The sequence below is a fragment of the Tachysurus fulvidraco genome, chromosome 10, assembly GCF_022655615.1.
Source record: "Tachysurus fulvidraco isolate hzauxx_2018 chromosome 10, HZAU_PFXX_2.0, whole genome shotgun sequence".
NCBI classification, from domain to species: domain Eukaryota; kingdom Metazoa; phylum Chordata; class Actinopteri; order Siluriformes; family Bagridae; genus Tachysurus; species Tachysurus fulvidraco.
Window position 1 is genome coordinate 1,098,735 of NC_062527.1, and position 13,850 is coordinate 1,112,584.

The window sequence follows — 13,850 nt, forward strand, 5'->3', positions numbered from 1 at the left end:
TGGGAGAGAATTCACAGGGTGCTTCTCTGGTCCTGATGATAGAATAGAATAGAATAGAATAGAATAGAATAGAATAGAATAGAATAGAATAGAATAGAACAGGGGCATAGAAGCCTTTATTATCACCACATATACATTACAGCACAGTGGAATTCTTTTCTTCACATACCCCAACTGAGTAGGTTGGGGTCAGAGTGCAGGAGCAGCTATGATACAGTGCCCCTGGAGCAGGGAGGGTTGAGGGCCTTGCTCAAGGGCCCAGCAGTGGCAGCTTGGCTGTGGTGGGTCTTGAACCCCCGATCAACAACCCAGAGCCTTAACCAGTTGAGACATCACTGCCAAGGCATAATAGTGCAGTGTAGTTACTGAGATGACACTGTTAATAATGTTGTGGCGTAATGACGTAGGAAAAACAAACGAGCACCTTATTCGATTAGTCAGCTTTAGAAACAATACAAAATCCATCCATAGATTTATAGACTGTAATGAGCCAGAATGTCAATTAATACAGAACAAAAAAGCTGATTTGATTATAAACTGAATTTAATTAGCTTTACGTCTGTTTCTCTGCAGCCAGTGTTCTGAAACTGTGGTCTGGGGATCCTAGAGCTCCACGATAATTGGCCAGGGCGGTTGACAATTTCCTAATTTGGATACAATGGTGGAATCAGTCAATTGTTCAATCATGATTACGCTGTTATGTGTCTAATTCTTTTGAAAGTTGGTAGCAAAATAAATCTGTACTTAAATGACTGCTGACTATGACTTTGAGACCCTCTGTGTGAGAAAGCAACAAGTCGCTACTCATTCTGGGGAAATATATTCATGGCTTCTTGAAGAAGAGTATTTTATCGATAGAAAAATCGTATTTTGGTCAAAACCTGCCTTCGTTGTCGTGACTGATTTCAGCCTCAGAGACGTCCATCACGTTTTCCCAGAACGTAGTGCGTACTGTATATTTAAGCATTAGCACTATAATTAAGTGAAAGTTTTCATAGTCTATAAATAAAAACAGAAGAAACTGACGATGTATTTAGGAATCACTCGATCTGCAAGCTGTTGAAGTCTCTACATGGTTTGTTTGTTGCGTTTCAGAGTTTCTTATAAAATAAAGTAAAGGCGTAAGAACACAACATCCGTTGCTAGTGGTTTGTTTTTTTATGTATGCCCTAAATGTCGTCTTTTTTTTTCCCCAGAGTTCCACATTCAGTATGAAGATGTTCTTCATGACAAAGGAAAATGGCATAACCTGACAGAGGTACCCGGCACTAAGACCACAGCTCACCTCAAGCTGTCCCCATACGTGCACTACAGGTTCAGAGTCATAGCTCGCAATGAAGTTGGCTTTAGCCATCCAAGCCAGCCTTCACACGTGTACAAAACAAGCCCTGCAGGTAACTCCCTTTTTTTAGTGCTAGTGCACAAAGATCAGCCAGTCTGGAATGATTCATTTGTGCCATTGTTTCAAATATAATTGTCTCCCTTAGCTCCTGATGAGAATCCCAGTGAAGTCAAAGCCATGGGAACACAGCCTGATAATTTAGTTATATCATGGAAGGTAACATAAATCACGTATATAACTATGTAGCTCTATAACTCACGTAGCATATGTAAATTGTGAATCTTGTTATATTCAAACCAACCGATTATGGCTAAACCTTCTTTTAAAGCCATTGGATGGTCTTCAGTCGAATGGTCCTGGATTAAATTACACAGTCAAGTGGAAGCAGGATACGGAAACACAATGGTCTTCTGTCACCCTGTTCAATGTTTCTAAGTTTGTGGTATCTGGGACCCCAACCTTCAAGCCGTACATGGTGAAAGTCCAAGCAGTAAATAACTACGGCCCAGGACCAGAGCCGGAAGTCGTCACCGGATACTCCGGAGAGGATCGTTAGTAGCATTTGTTTGTTTTCTGCATTTGTGTATAACAGCTAACTGTATACAGACTGCAACAGTTGTGTGACTTGTTTCTTGCTCATATGAACATCTGATAAATCTGTGTCGACATGACATTTTTTATCATAATAAGCAATTTCATTTTCCCGCAGTACCGGCGGCGGCTCCGGAAAACGTGAGCGTTCTGGTGAAGAACAGCACTCTGGCAGAAGTCCACTGGAAACCAGTAGCAGCACATTTAGTGCGTGGAAGACTGCAAGGCTACAGGGTATGTGTTTCTCTACTGACCGGTTATACGTTTGGTGAAATCTGATATCAGGTAACGCTGTGTCGAGTTTATTTCTTTTTTTGTGTTTAAAACATGATTTTTTTTTTTTTTATACATAGAGTACATGTAAGGGTTTATATTGCGAAGGCTAATAAGGAATAAAGTAACCTACTGGACATAAAAAACAGAAGTCAAATCTCAGTGTGTCGTCAAATCTCGGTGTTTCTTATGTTTCTTTGGGCCTTTTTACACCCGGTCACTTCGTGTGTCGTCTCTGATCCGATAGCTATCTGATCTCTTAAAACTGTCCCATTTACATCAGGCCACATAAACGCGTCTCGGCGAATCGGATATCGATCCGATCTTTCTACTCCCGCCCAAAATGCTAATATATTTTACCTCATTTCCGGGGTAATTGAAACGGAACACACTTTGGTATATGTGGTTTTCAGAACGCGATTAAAAAGAAGACGAAAAAACATTTCGGAGGGCATTTAGACCTGGTCTTTTTACCGTCAGATCACAGAAAACGCAGGAAGTGACCAGGTGTAAAAAGCCCCTTATATTCATCTTCCTTACAAAGACAGCAGGAAGAAGCTGTACCTTCTGTACACATTACTCCTGGTACATATTCTCTTTGCAGTGCAGCAGAAATAGGATTGTCTCTCTATGTTGATTTATTAGTGTGAAGCTTTTCCTTTGAGACTTGCTGGTATTCATACAACACTGTAGTCTAGACTCCACTACAAGCTACACTCTCTCTCTCTCTCTCTCTCTCTCTCTCTCTCTCTCTCTCTCTCTCTCTCTCTCTCTCTCTCTCTCTCTCTCTCTCTCTCTCTCTCCCAGAACCAACACTGACTAACCCTATCACATTTTGACCATATGGTAAAGTTATAGAAGGTAAATTGTTTAGAATCACAGTATCCCGGGTCACCAGACGAAGGCCATCGTCGTCTCTGCCGTGTTTATTTGGGACAAATGTTAAATGTTAAATTTTATACCAGTGGTTCTTTGTTCACCTCAGGTGTATTATTGGAAAGAAAAAAGCCTGCACAGGCATAGCCATGTTCACTCTCACCACATGGAGCAGCAAACACTGACCTTCATTGGAAACAGGAGCCATGGCAAGCTTCCTGCCCTGCAGCCCTTCAGCACCTACGTACTCCACATAAAAGTCTTTAACGGGCGAGGAGAAGGTCCTGCCAGTGCCAACAAACAGTTTGAAACTCCTGAAGGAGGTAAGACTTGTAGGATTTTGTATTTTTGAAACATGAGATTCAGATGATTTGTGGAAACATAACTTACATATCAAATGGCAACCTTAGAGCCTAAGGTTAAGAGCATCATTGGATTTAACTACATTTATGGCATTTAACCAGTTTATTTTTTCTCAATTCATGCAAAGTATAGCACGTTCGCCTCACACCTCCAGGGTTGGGGGTTCGATTCCTGCCTCCGCCTTGTGTGTGTGGAGTTTGCATGTTCTCCCCGTGCCTCGGGGGTTTCCTCCGGGTACTCCGGTTTCCTCCCCCGGTCCAAAGACATGCATGGTAGATTGATTGGCATCTCTGGAAAATTGTCCGTAGTGTGTGAGTGTGTGAGTGAATGAGAGTGTGTGTGTGCCCTGTGATGGGTTGGCACTCCGTCCAGGGTGTATCCTGCCTCGATGCCCGATGACACCTGAGATAGGCACAGGCTCCCCGTGACCCGAGAAGTTCGGATAAGTAGGTAGAAAATGAATGAATTTATGCAACAGAGCAATTTAGGGTTAATGGCCTTGCTCAGGGGCCCAGCAGAGGCAGCTTGGTGGACCGGGATTTTAACTCACAACCTTCTGAGTAGTAGTCCATCACCTTAACCACTAGGCTACCACATCCCACCATGTTGGTTAAACTTCTATGAGCTTACATTAAATTTTTTTTTTTTTTCTTGAACCTACATGCACTTTTTGTCCCAGTTCCTGGTAGGCCAGCGTTCCTCAGGGTGGTTGACAGTAACCCAGACTCCCTGACTCTGGAGTGGGGGCCGCCTCACGATCGAAATGGACGTCTCACAGGATACACCCTCAAATATCAGTCAGGTGTGTGTCCAAGTAATCCATGTAGATCTTGTTTGAATATTGTTTATTAGAAAGTCATGTGTATCTATACGATGTATTTACGGCACCTTATTCCCGTTTCCTTTCTTTCCCCCGATCTCTTTCCCGCTCTCTAGTCAATAACACCAATGAGCTTGGCCAGTTAGAGGAAATGAATGTGCTTGCTAATGAAACTAGCATCACTCTGTACAACCTGAAGTACAGCACACGCTACAAGTTTTATTTCAATGCCAGAACACAAGCAGGACCAGGCCCAAGCGTTAATGAAGAGTTTGCGACAATAATGGACACAGGTAAGTTACATGAGTTACTCGAGTTGCATGAAATAGGAACTTTCACTGGTTTGTTGCATGTGATATAGAAATAAGTCCTTTAGTCATTCAGACAACGAATAAGGAACGTGAATCGTTTATAACGTGATTACTTTACAGCTGCCTGTTTTCTTCATTTGCTGCTCAAGACCGATACCCTTTGGTTGTCATTTGTTGAGTTTAACGAGTGTTTGTTTGCTGGAGCAATATATCGTGTTGGTAGAAGAACAAATAAAGAAACACAGTAAAAATGCTGTCTTGATCACCTTGGCTGCCTGAATGATATCCCACCCTCTGGTTCCCTGAACACCAATCCCACTGGAAACATTTATTTATTTATTTTTAAATAAAATAAGGTTAGCGGGGACACGGTGGCTTAGTGGTTAGCAGGTTCGCCTCACACCTCCAGGGTTGGGGGTTCGATTCCCACCTCCGCCTTGTGTGTGTGGAGTTTGCATGTTCTCCCCGTGCCTCGGGGGTTTCCTCCGGGTACTCCGGAAGGTTTCTTTCCCCGGTCCAAAGACATGCATGGTAGGTTGATTGGCATCTCTGGAAAATTGTCCGTAGTGTGCGAGTGTGTGAGTGAATGAGAGTGTGTGTGTGCCCTGTGATGGGTTGGCACTCCGTCCAGGGTGTATCCTGCCTCGATGAGCGATGATGCCTGAGATAGGCACAGGCTCCCCGTGACCCGAGAGGTTCAGATAAGCGGTAGAGAATGATTGGATGAATGAATGAATGAATGAAAATAAGGTTATTAATATATTTTCTCTCGCTGTCTGCCCTGGGATTGATATCTGACAGCTAGCACATCCCCTCACCTCAGTGTGTGAATCATGAGGAAAATGAATACTATTGCGTCTAATCAGCCAACTGAAGCCTTAATATTAATAGAACGATTTTAATATTCATGGTAAGGAAAGAACACAGCCATTCCTTCGACCCAATAAGAGAAAGGCCGGCTGTATATTCTCGTATACATTTACATTCATTATTTGCACTTGCTCTAGACTCTAGACTGTGTACCTGAGATAAAGGTTCGAAGCTGATTCCTGCCTCAGCTGTAGATGTTAAACACGCTGAACTCTTCAGGGAACTCGTGCTTGTTATTGTTCTTTTCTATGACTAGGTGCATGTAGCTGCATATTGGGCCATATCTCATTATTTGATATCTCCTGTTTAGTTGTGAAATGAATGAACAAATCTTATTACCTTCCAACTTCCTCGCAAATGATCTCCTCTTCTTCCTACCCCGCTAAATCCTTAGCACTGCCAGCTTATTGGGCATGCATGTCGCACCCGATCTTATCTTACCTCTGTTCTGACTGTCAACTGTGTGCTCTATGTCTTTTTTCTGTGTGTGTGTGTGTGTGTGTGTGTGTGTGTGTGTGTGTGTGTGTTTGTGTGTGTGTGTGTGTTTATACCTCTTCACCTTTCTTCTAGGGATTCCAGCTTCTCCCCCACCAGTCTCCCCAACCTCCCAGTCTCTACGTCCCCCTCTTCACAAGGGTACAACTGATTTAGAGGCACCGCTAGCTGCTAATATGTCTAAAATTAACTTATTTCTCTAAGTTCAAGCTTGTCGCTAACACCCCTGGGTCGTCCGACCCCTTAATACGACTTTTTCTAAATACTAAATACCTTTGCGAAACATTTCATTTTGTAAATGTTTGAGGAACATCGATATTGGAAGTTTTTTCCAGTTTTGTTCATTCACATAAAACCTCTTCGGCGCTCCGGGTCGTCGCTTAGCTCTCCGCTTCCGACGGCTCTGAAGCGAGTAAAGTACTGTATGCAGGCTTTAAGTGACTGAATTCTACCAGTAATATAGAGGTTCCTGCTTATAAACCCAACAGAGATGCCTCACTTTTTTTCTTCTTTCCTGTTTGCCCAGCTGTTCCTTCTCCTGCGGTGTTTGGGAACGTTAACTCATCCGTTGGCGAGGACGGAGCACTAATCAGTTGGGATTACTGGGGACCAGAAAAACACGTTTATGTTGAATATATTGTAGTGAACAGTAAGACATGTTTCTGACCTTAATGCTGTAGAATCAGATAGTAGGTCAGCAGGGACTCCTGAGCAGAATAGTAAAAATTCTATTCTATTCTTTTCTGTTTTCCATATTTCATTTTCATATTTCTTTTTTTCCATCTGTTCTATACCATTTTCTTCTTTTCTTCTTAATTCTATCCGGTTCTCTTCTGTTGTAACGCTGCTGTCTTTTGATTTCTTGTATTCTATTCGTTTCTATTCCGTGTTCTTCTTTTCAGATTTCTATTTTCTTTGGCTCTATTTTATTTTTCTGCCGCATTCCCTTCTATTCCCTTCGTTTTTGCGCTGTTCTTATCCCGCTTTATTCTATCCCGATCTACTGTTGTAATCTATTCTGCTTTGTCGTAGTCGTGTAACACGATAGCTTTAAATAGAGATATAAAGCTGAGAACGATTTAATATTTTATTCAGTAGTCGAAATTTTGAAGGAAAGTAATAAAGATTTAGAAACACAGCTATTTTACGGACCTTATGGCACTGTAACAGTCTGACATACATGATATGCAGCAACAGATTAATCCAACATGCTAAATTCACTCTCATTATACGTTAGAATTAATATCACAGTTACGTAACTACCTGTAAGACACAGTGTCTCCGTACTAATACACGACCATTGCCATTGATATTTCATCTAGTTTAATAAAATATGCCATGTAAAATATGCTTATGTAGATTTACAGTAATGTTGTTAGACAGATTTAGAGATCGTAGTAAACTTACCCCCTGCATGACGTATGTAGTATGTAGTTATTAGCAACACGAGAGTGTGGGTTTGATCTGTCCCTCTTACTGGAACCCCTTCAGGTGATGAAGACTGGCAAAAAGAGATGGTAAATGGATCACAGTCCCATGTGCTTAAAGGTTTAAAGGAAGGGCTGGCGTACAAAGTGCGCGTGGTGGCTCAAAGCCACACCGACCAAACAATCCACCGTTCTGCGGAGCTGGTGGTTACGGTACCAGGTGAGGCCCCTGTTTGGCCTGAACCCATGACTTCATTGAAAATTTAGTTGTTTGCTTGCAGACCTGCATGGGTTTTTTTTTTTTTTTACCATCCTGCCTCCCATTCATGATTCATGTGGAGTGTTTATAGTTGTGTAGCATGTTCGGTTGTTTCCAAGCCATTCAGTAATTAAATCTCCGAATGAAACGAGCTGCGTTTTTTCCCCCTGCATGATCTGCCGTAATGCTCTGAACATATTACTGACCTTGGTGTCAGATATCATCCGTTGTTGCTTTTTCGTGTTACCGTTGACGTTCGTCCGGTGTAATACTTCAGCGCCGTACTGTGCGTGTCATAAAATTCATTTTATATATCAAATATCAAAACATAACATATATCAAATATGCTTTTGTATGAAATGCATTCACTCTTCATTTTTTCCATGTGTTTCGCCTACCACCATCTGATGACATTAGAGGATCTGCAGGTTCCTTATGTTTGTGTTATGATGGCTGCATATCATCTTTTGTGTCTAACTTCCCATCCATTTGCTTCCGTTCCCAGCGATAGCCAGCAGGCAGGTGGACATCGCTACCCAGGGCTGGTTTATTGGCCTCATGTGTGCCATTGCCCTGCTTATTCTGGTTCTCCTTATTGCCTGCTTCATTAGGAGGAACAAAGGGGGCAAATACCCAGGTGAGAAAGCCACAAGAAATCATTAGATTTAGATTCTATACTCCTGCCTGTGAGCGTGTTCTAAATTTGTGCTCGTTTTGCTAGTGAAAGAGAAGGAGGACGCACACACTGACCCCGAGGTGCAGCCTATGAAGGATGATGATATAATTTTTGGAGAGTACAGGTGAGAGAACAATGAGCAGCCTCTGGGGAGTCTTTTCCTTAGTCCTATATCTTCACAGCCCTCTGGAGAAAGTCTTTTCCACACAACGTGAACTTCTACGCCTGCTTCACCTACGCAGGACACGGGACTACAACTAGTAGAAAAGCTTCCTCTGTAAAGTTAAAGCACAGCCGTCTGGCTGGATATATTATCTCATGCTATATTTGTGGTAACGGATTCCTAGCAACTGTGTACGATGGTGTAAGAGTCAGTGTTCAGGACGTTAGATCAGGTACACCCACTTTATCTGTGTAGAAGCAGGATATTGTCAAATCGTGTTCCTCTTACTCTATCGCTGTTTGTTTGTTTATTTATTTATTTACTTATTTATTTATTAGTCTTAATCAAAGCTTTATTTGCCTCTTAGACTTGAATTCACTCAAATCAGTTGGCTGGATAATTATGCAAACATAATTCTTAGGATATTTGATGCGAATAGCACAAAGATGAGTTTTCCTAATAGTATCGAAAGCAATTTTATTGTTAAGCTAGCTATCGTACTCGCTCTCTTTCTGGTCCACAGCCGCTCATCCACTCACACGTAACAGTATAATCTATAAGGTTCAAGCACTTTATATATTATAGTAACTTTTTTTTGTACTGTATTTATTTTTTTTTTACACATGGTCTTTATTTTATACTAAAACGCTTGCCTATAATCCGTATATTAAATACGTATAGATACTTTACTCTATGCATGGCTGTACATACAGTTGCTAGCATGCACAAAATAGAAAGCCATAGATTTTTGCTAATGCGAAGGTTTTTTTTTTTGTTTGTTTTTTTTTTTACACTCACATTCATCATGTCAGCTTGTTGAAGTGTGATTATTAATGACGTGAGACATTTCTAAATGAGATGACGTAGAAGTCTTTCCAGCGTCTCCTTCTGCTTGTGGTTGCTAACACCGTTGCTTGCTAATTCCCTGCGATCAAGATCAGGCCACTACGGCAAAACGATATAGCGACTCGATCGTCCCTAATACCCCACCCCGTCCCCTGTCCCCGTAACCCCCACCCCAACCCCACGCTCTGTCTAACATTACAACAGATTTTCAGCGCTATGGAGATATTTTAGCTCATAGTGTTTAAAAAGTCTTTCCTTTTCCCCACTTATTTACTAGTCGATCTGTGTTTCTGTCAGTGGGAAGGTAAGAAAGATAGTGTGATATTTCTATATGCAGAGCTGATTGAGATTAGAACTGCCACTGGGAGAAAAAAAAACCCTTCTGTGCCATTTTTAGGATCGCATTTTTTTACCGATGCTCCCGAGCCATGAAGCTAAATGCTATCATACACTACAGAGGCTGTAGCTGAGTTCAGATTAACTAACATTAAATATCACATCTCCTCTAGAACGGTGCTGTTATTGTGATTATTTAACGTTTATGATAGCATTTTTCTGCTTTCTTATGGCAAAGGGTTGAAATGAACTGTATGTCTAAAACATTACATGAATTATCATCACATGTTTGTTTTTTGTTTTTTTTTAAAGTCAAATGACCTGATTTGACTTCTTTTACCCTCAATGCTTTCCCAATTGTTTTCTTTCTTTTTTGGGGGGTTGTTGGATATACTCTTCCCCGATCAGGTCGTCGTTTTATGACGTACGGTTAGCGAACGGTTACAGTGACTGTGGATGCCATGATATACAGTATAAAATGACATGCGAATGCACAGATCTGAGACGTTCTTCCCAGCACGTAAATATTTCTGAGTGCAAACAGTTAACATTGCGGTAATAAAAAAAAACAGTAAGCAAGTTATTAGAGATGGGGGACTCGAGTCATATGGCACAGAGTCGAGTCAGACTTAAGTTGTAAATTCGAGACTTGACACAGACTTGAGTTAAATGATTCAGAGATGGGGGACTCGACTTGATTCGAGTCACACTTAAGTCGCAAATTTGAGACTTGCTTGACAAATATTAAAAAAAGACTCGACTTGACTTTGACTTGACATTCATGACTCGAGACTTGACTCGGACTTGAGTTATGTGACTCAGAGATGGGGGACTCGACTTGACTCGAGTCAGACTTAAGTCGCAAATTTGAGACTTGAGACTTGCATGACAAATATTAAAAAAGACTCGACGACTTTGACTTGACATTCATGACTCGAGACTTACTTGTGACTTACACGTGTGTGACTTACTCCCACCTCTACATGTTATTGATAAAGTAATGTAGTTTTTAACGATCGATGGTGGGCGAACTAGTCTGTGGTATCAGGTGTCAATTTTACTAAATTATTAAGTAATTACATTCAGTAACACAGTTAGATGTTACAGTATTCTTAGTTCATGTCCTGACAACTGGGAATTTTCTGGAATGATTTACAGTTTTTGTGCCTGTTGTTCTGTAACATGAATCAATCGCTCTGTGTATTAAAACCTTATGCTTAGCACCCATGAGTAAAATACATATAAACTTAAATGCATGTACCAGAACGTACAGTGAACAGATGAATGTGTCTTTTAACGCTAACGAAACTATTCCCCCAGTTCGCCCTTCGATGAGACTATGTGTGGAATGTCTTGTATTTATTATACCCGGCATGTTGTTTACATCAGTGTTCCATCTTTTGTCATGAAGAACCAAGCTAATGTCTGTGTGACATCTCTCATTATTCCACCTGTAACACCTGCATGTTATTTTCTCCTAGTGACAATGAGGACCATAAACCGTTAAAAGGGAGCCGCACGCCGTCCAGTGGCACCGTAAAGCGAGACGAAAGTGACGACAGTTTAGTTGACTACGGGGAAGGTGGAGATGTACAGTTCAACGAGGACGGCTCTTTTATTGGCCAGTATAGTGGGAAGACAGAAAGGGACACCGTGCAGGGTCACGAGAGCTCAGAGGCACCCTCACCTGTAAACGCCATGAACTCTTTTGTTTAAGCATAGGGAAAAAAGTAGGACTTTTTTTTAACGAATGCAAATTTACAGCATGATTACAGCTCTGATTAGTTACCTGTTTACATGAAGTGAAGGAAACAAAAAAAATATATTAGGGAGTGAATTAAGTTTTAAAACAAGATTAAACCAATTTGTCTGGAGAGATACTTGGCGACTCGAACAGGATCCACTTAACCTGGCATGATGATTGGAATACAGATGTGGCAACGCTACCACTTCATCACTGTCGCATTCATGATTAAGACTGATCTCAGTTACACGATTATTATTATTATTTTTTTTTACGGCTAACATTAAGTGACCTTCTGGTTACTTCTAAAACTCAGTATGTCAGTGCTGCATGCATAATATGCTACTATTACTCGTAACATACGGTTGCAACTAAAGAGACCTACAGTATATGAAAGAAGTAGCTAATTTATAAGGATTATGTGGTGCTTCTTTGAAATAATGGGTATGCCTTGATTATGTTTTGAGTATTATATGAGAATTGTACAGATAAATTGAACCGGTGGAGACACTGGATTTAAGGCACTGCTATTAAATATTCGATCAAATGTATACTTATTATAATTCCATGTCTGAAAGTGTGTGTAAATAGCTGTAGAAAGAAAAAAGACTTTATCCTGTATAATAGATTGGGATGAAATGTGTGCAGAAATCTGATCTGAAAGATTCTAGATTAGACCAGATATTTAAAATAAAACACAAAGGTATATTCCACAGGTGCCGTCGTCCCAACACTATGCCACCTTTTCTTTTTCTTTTTTTCCTTCTATTTTTGTTTCTCCGTCACGCCTGAGACCTTCATGCTGCATCTCAAATCATACGAGATCCCGCTGTCTCTACCTTGACCTGCATGCGAACCCTTGTGGTTCCCATGGCAACTAAAACCATAGCGACCCAAAAACTGCTTTAAGTATGTAGTTTCCACCATTTCTTACATTCTAGCGGTTCCATGCGCGTCTTTTCATAACACGAACTGCATACGGACGTGATAATGGGTGCTGGGTGGCCTTTACAGAGTAGTGCCTTTATTCAGAAACGAGCCTCTGGGTCAATTTACAGGACTAATGCACGGTAACGGTCAGGCATTTGGGTGTAGGAAAGGAGCAGGACGATGTTTATATATGAATTAGAAATGATGTTTGTATACGGTTATAGAAATGAGGACATGGTTCTCTCCAGTATAAACTGAGCAACACGATGAACACTGTAGGATTTGCTCTTTGCCTCATTCAGTTTCATTACACTGGTTTGTTGTGTAGCACTCAGTGTTTGTGCTTGTGTGTGTGTGTGTGTGTGTGTAGGTGGGTGGGTTGCGGATGGGCGTGGGCGTGTGCATGTGTGTAAAAACAATGCATTAATATTACTTTGTAAAAAATTTTCACCTGTCCATTGTTCAGCGTTAAGACCCTCGCAAGTTGGACGGATTTTCACGGATTTTGATTTCGGATCAAAAAACTTGCATCAAGTTTTAGTTTCAAATGTGTTTTGTTTTGTTTTGTTTTTTCCTGTAGATATATTGTTGAATTTGTAAATAATAAGACGGTTTGGCTTAATGGAAATGGAGTAGAAATCAAGTCAGTGAAGCACTGCTGGAATCTGGGGGGCATGAAGGCTTGTGTTGTATATTCAGCATCATCTTCCTCTTTTGCTGTGAACACTGTACATTTTAACACAAAGTGGGTGGTGTCTTCAAAATTATTCAGACGTCAAAGCTTTTTAATCCAGCAAACCGAATCGCACTGCGTTCCAAGCACAACCGTAATTTATGCAAGTGGTGATTCATCATATTACTGAAATGGTCGTTATTTCATCACAATCATCTGATTTCTCTGCATATTAGAAGTGTACATGTTTTTTTATATTATTCTGAAAATCACGATCGTGTTAGTTTCAGAGCTTTACTAACGATTTGACATTTCTTTTATTTAAGTCTCCCCACTTCAGAATTCATGAATGAAATTTCAACAGCTCTAAATGTGTAACGAATGAATAAATATCACTATATTACGTTTTTTTCGTCACCGTGTCTTCATTTTTGTTTGTTCTGCACGAAAGCTGTCGGGAATTTGTGTAGTTTGTCCTTGATTGATAGTTTTATGCATAACCTCAATCTGTGTCTTGATCTAAAATTAGATTATTTACAGTAATCGTGGAAATCTGAGTCCGTGTGAGAGACTGACTGTGTGTGATGATCTATCCACTTTCACCTGCTGTTAAATTTCTGGAAGAAACAAAAATCCAAGGCTTCGCTCATGCCGAGGGTTCGGATTCAGGTCAACAACAAAAAGAGAGACAAAAGGCCAAGCGTGTGGTCGGTGAACCTCGAAGATATGTTTATTTTTGATATTGTGACATTCTCTGCGGTAATCGAAGCCGAGAGAGCAAGACTCGGGCCATCTGTCATGTGTTTACAGAGTGAGCGTGTCAGGAAGCACAGACGTCTGGTGGGTGGCTCTTGG

At 40.9% G+C, this 13,850-nt stretch overlaps 1 protein-coding gene across 19 annotated transcripts in view; it reads left to right on the plus strand.

Annotated features, from left to right (window-relative positions):
- nrcama (neuronal cell adhesion molecule a) overlaps positions 1-13,400 on the plus strand; it is a 100,501-nt gene extending 87,101 nt beyond the window's left edge. For 10 of the 19 annotated variants that reach the window (XM_047819639.1, XM_047819637.1, XM_047819643.1 and 7 more), the window contains 13 exons: positions 1,197-1,394; positions 1,488-1,558; positions 1,671-1,893; positions 2,052-2,167; positions 3,192-3,405; positions 4,125-4,247; positions 4,382-4,558; positions 6,017-6,082; positions 6,468-6,590; positions 7,433-7,588; positions 8,133-8,264; positions 8,349-8,427; positions 11,130-13,400. In XM_047819639.1, coding sequence (XP_047675595.1) covers positions 1,197-1,394; positions 1,488-1,558; positions 1,671-1,893; positions 2,052-2,167; positions 3,192-3,405; positions 4,125-4,247; positions 4,382-4,558; positions 6,017-6,082; positions 6,468-6,590; positions 7,433-7,588; positions 8,133-8,264; positions 8,349-8,427; positions 11,130-11,364 — 1,913 coding nt within the window. In that variant the 3' untranslated portion in view covers positions 11,365-13,400. The remainder of the gene's footprint in view (positions 1-1,196; positions 1,395-1,487; positions 1,559-1,670; positions 1,894-2,051; positions 2,168-3,191; positions 3,406-4,124; positions 4,248-4,381; positions 4,559-6,016; positions 6,083-6,467; positions 6,591-7,432; positions 7,589-8,132; positions 8,265-8,348; positions 8,428-11,129) is intronic. The other 9 variants (XM_047819653.1, XM_047819655.1, XM_047819657.1 and 6 more) reach the window with 5 other exon arrangements.
- The last annotated feature ends 450 nt before the right edge of the window (positions 13,401-13,850 follow it).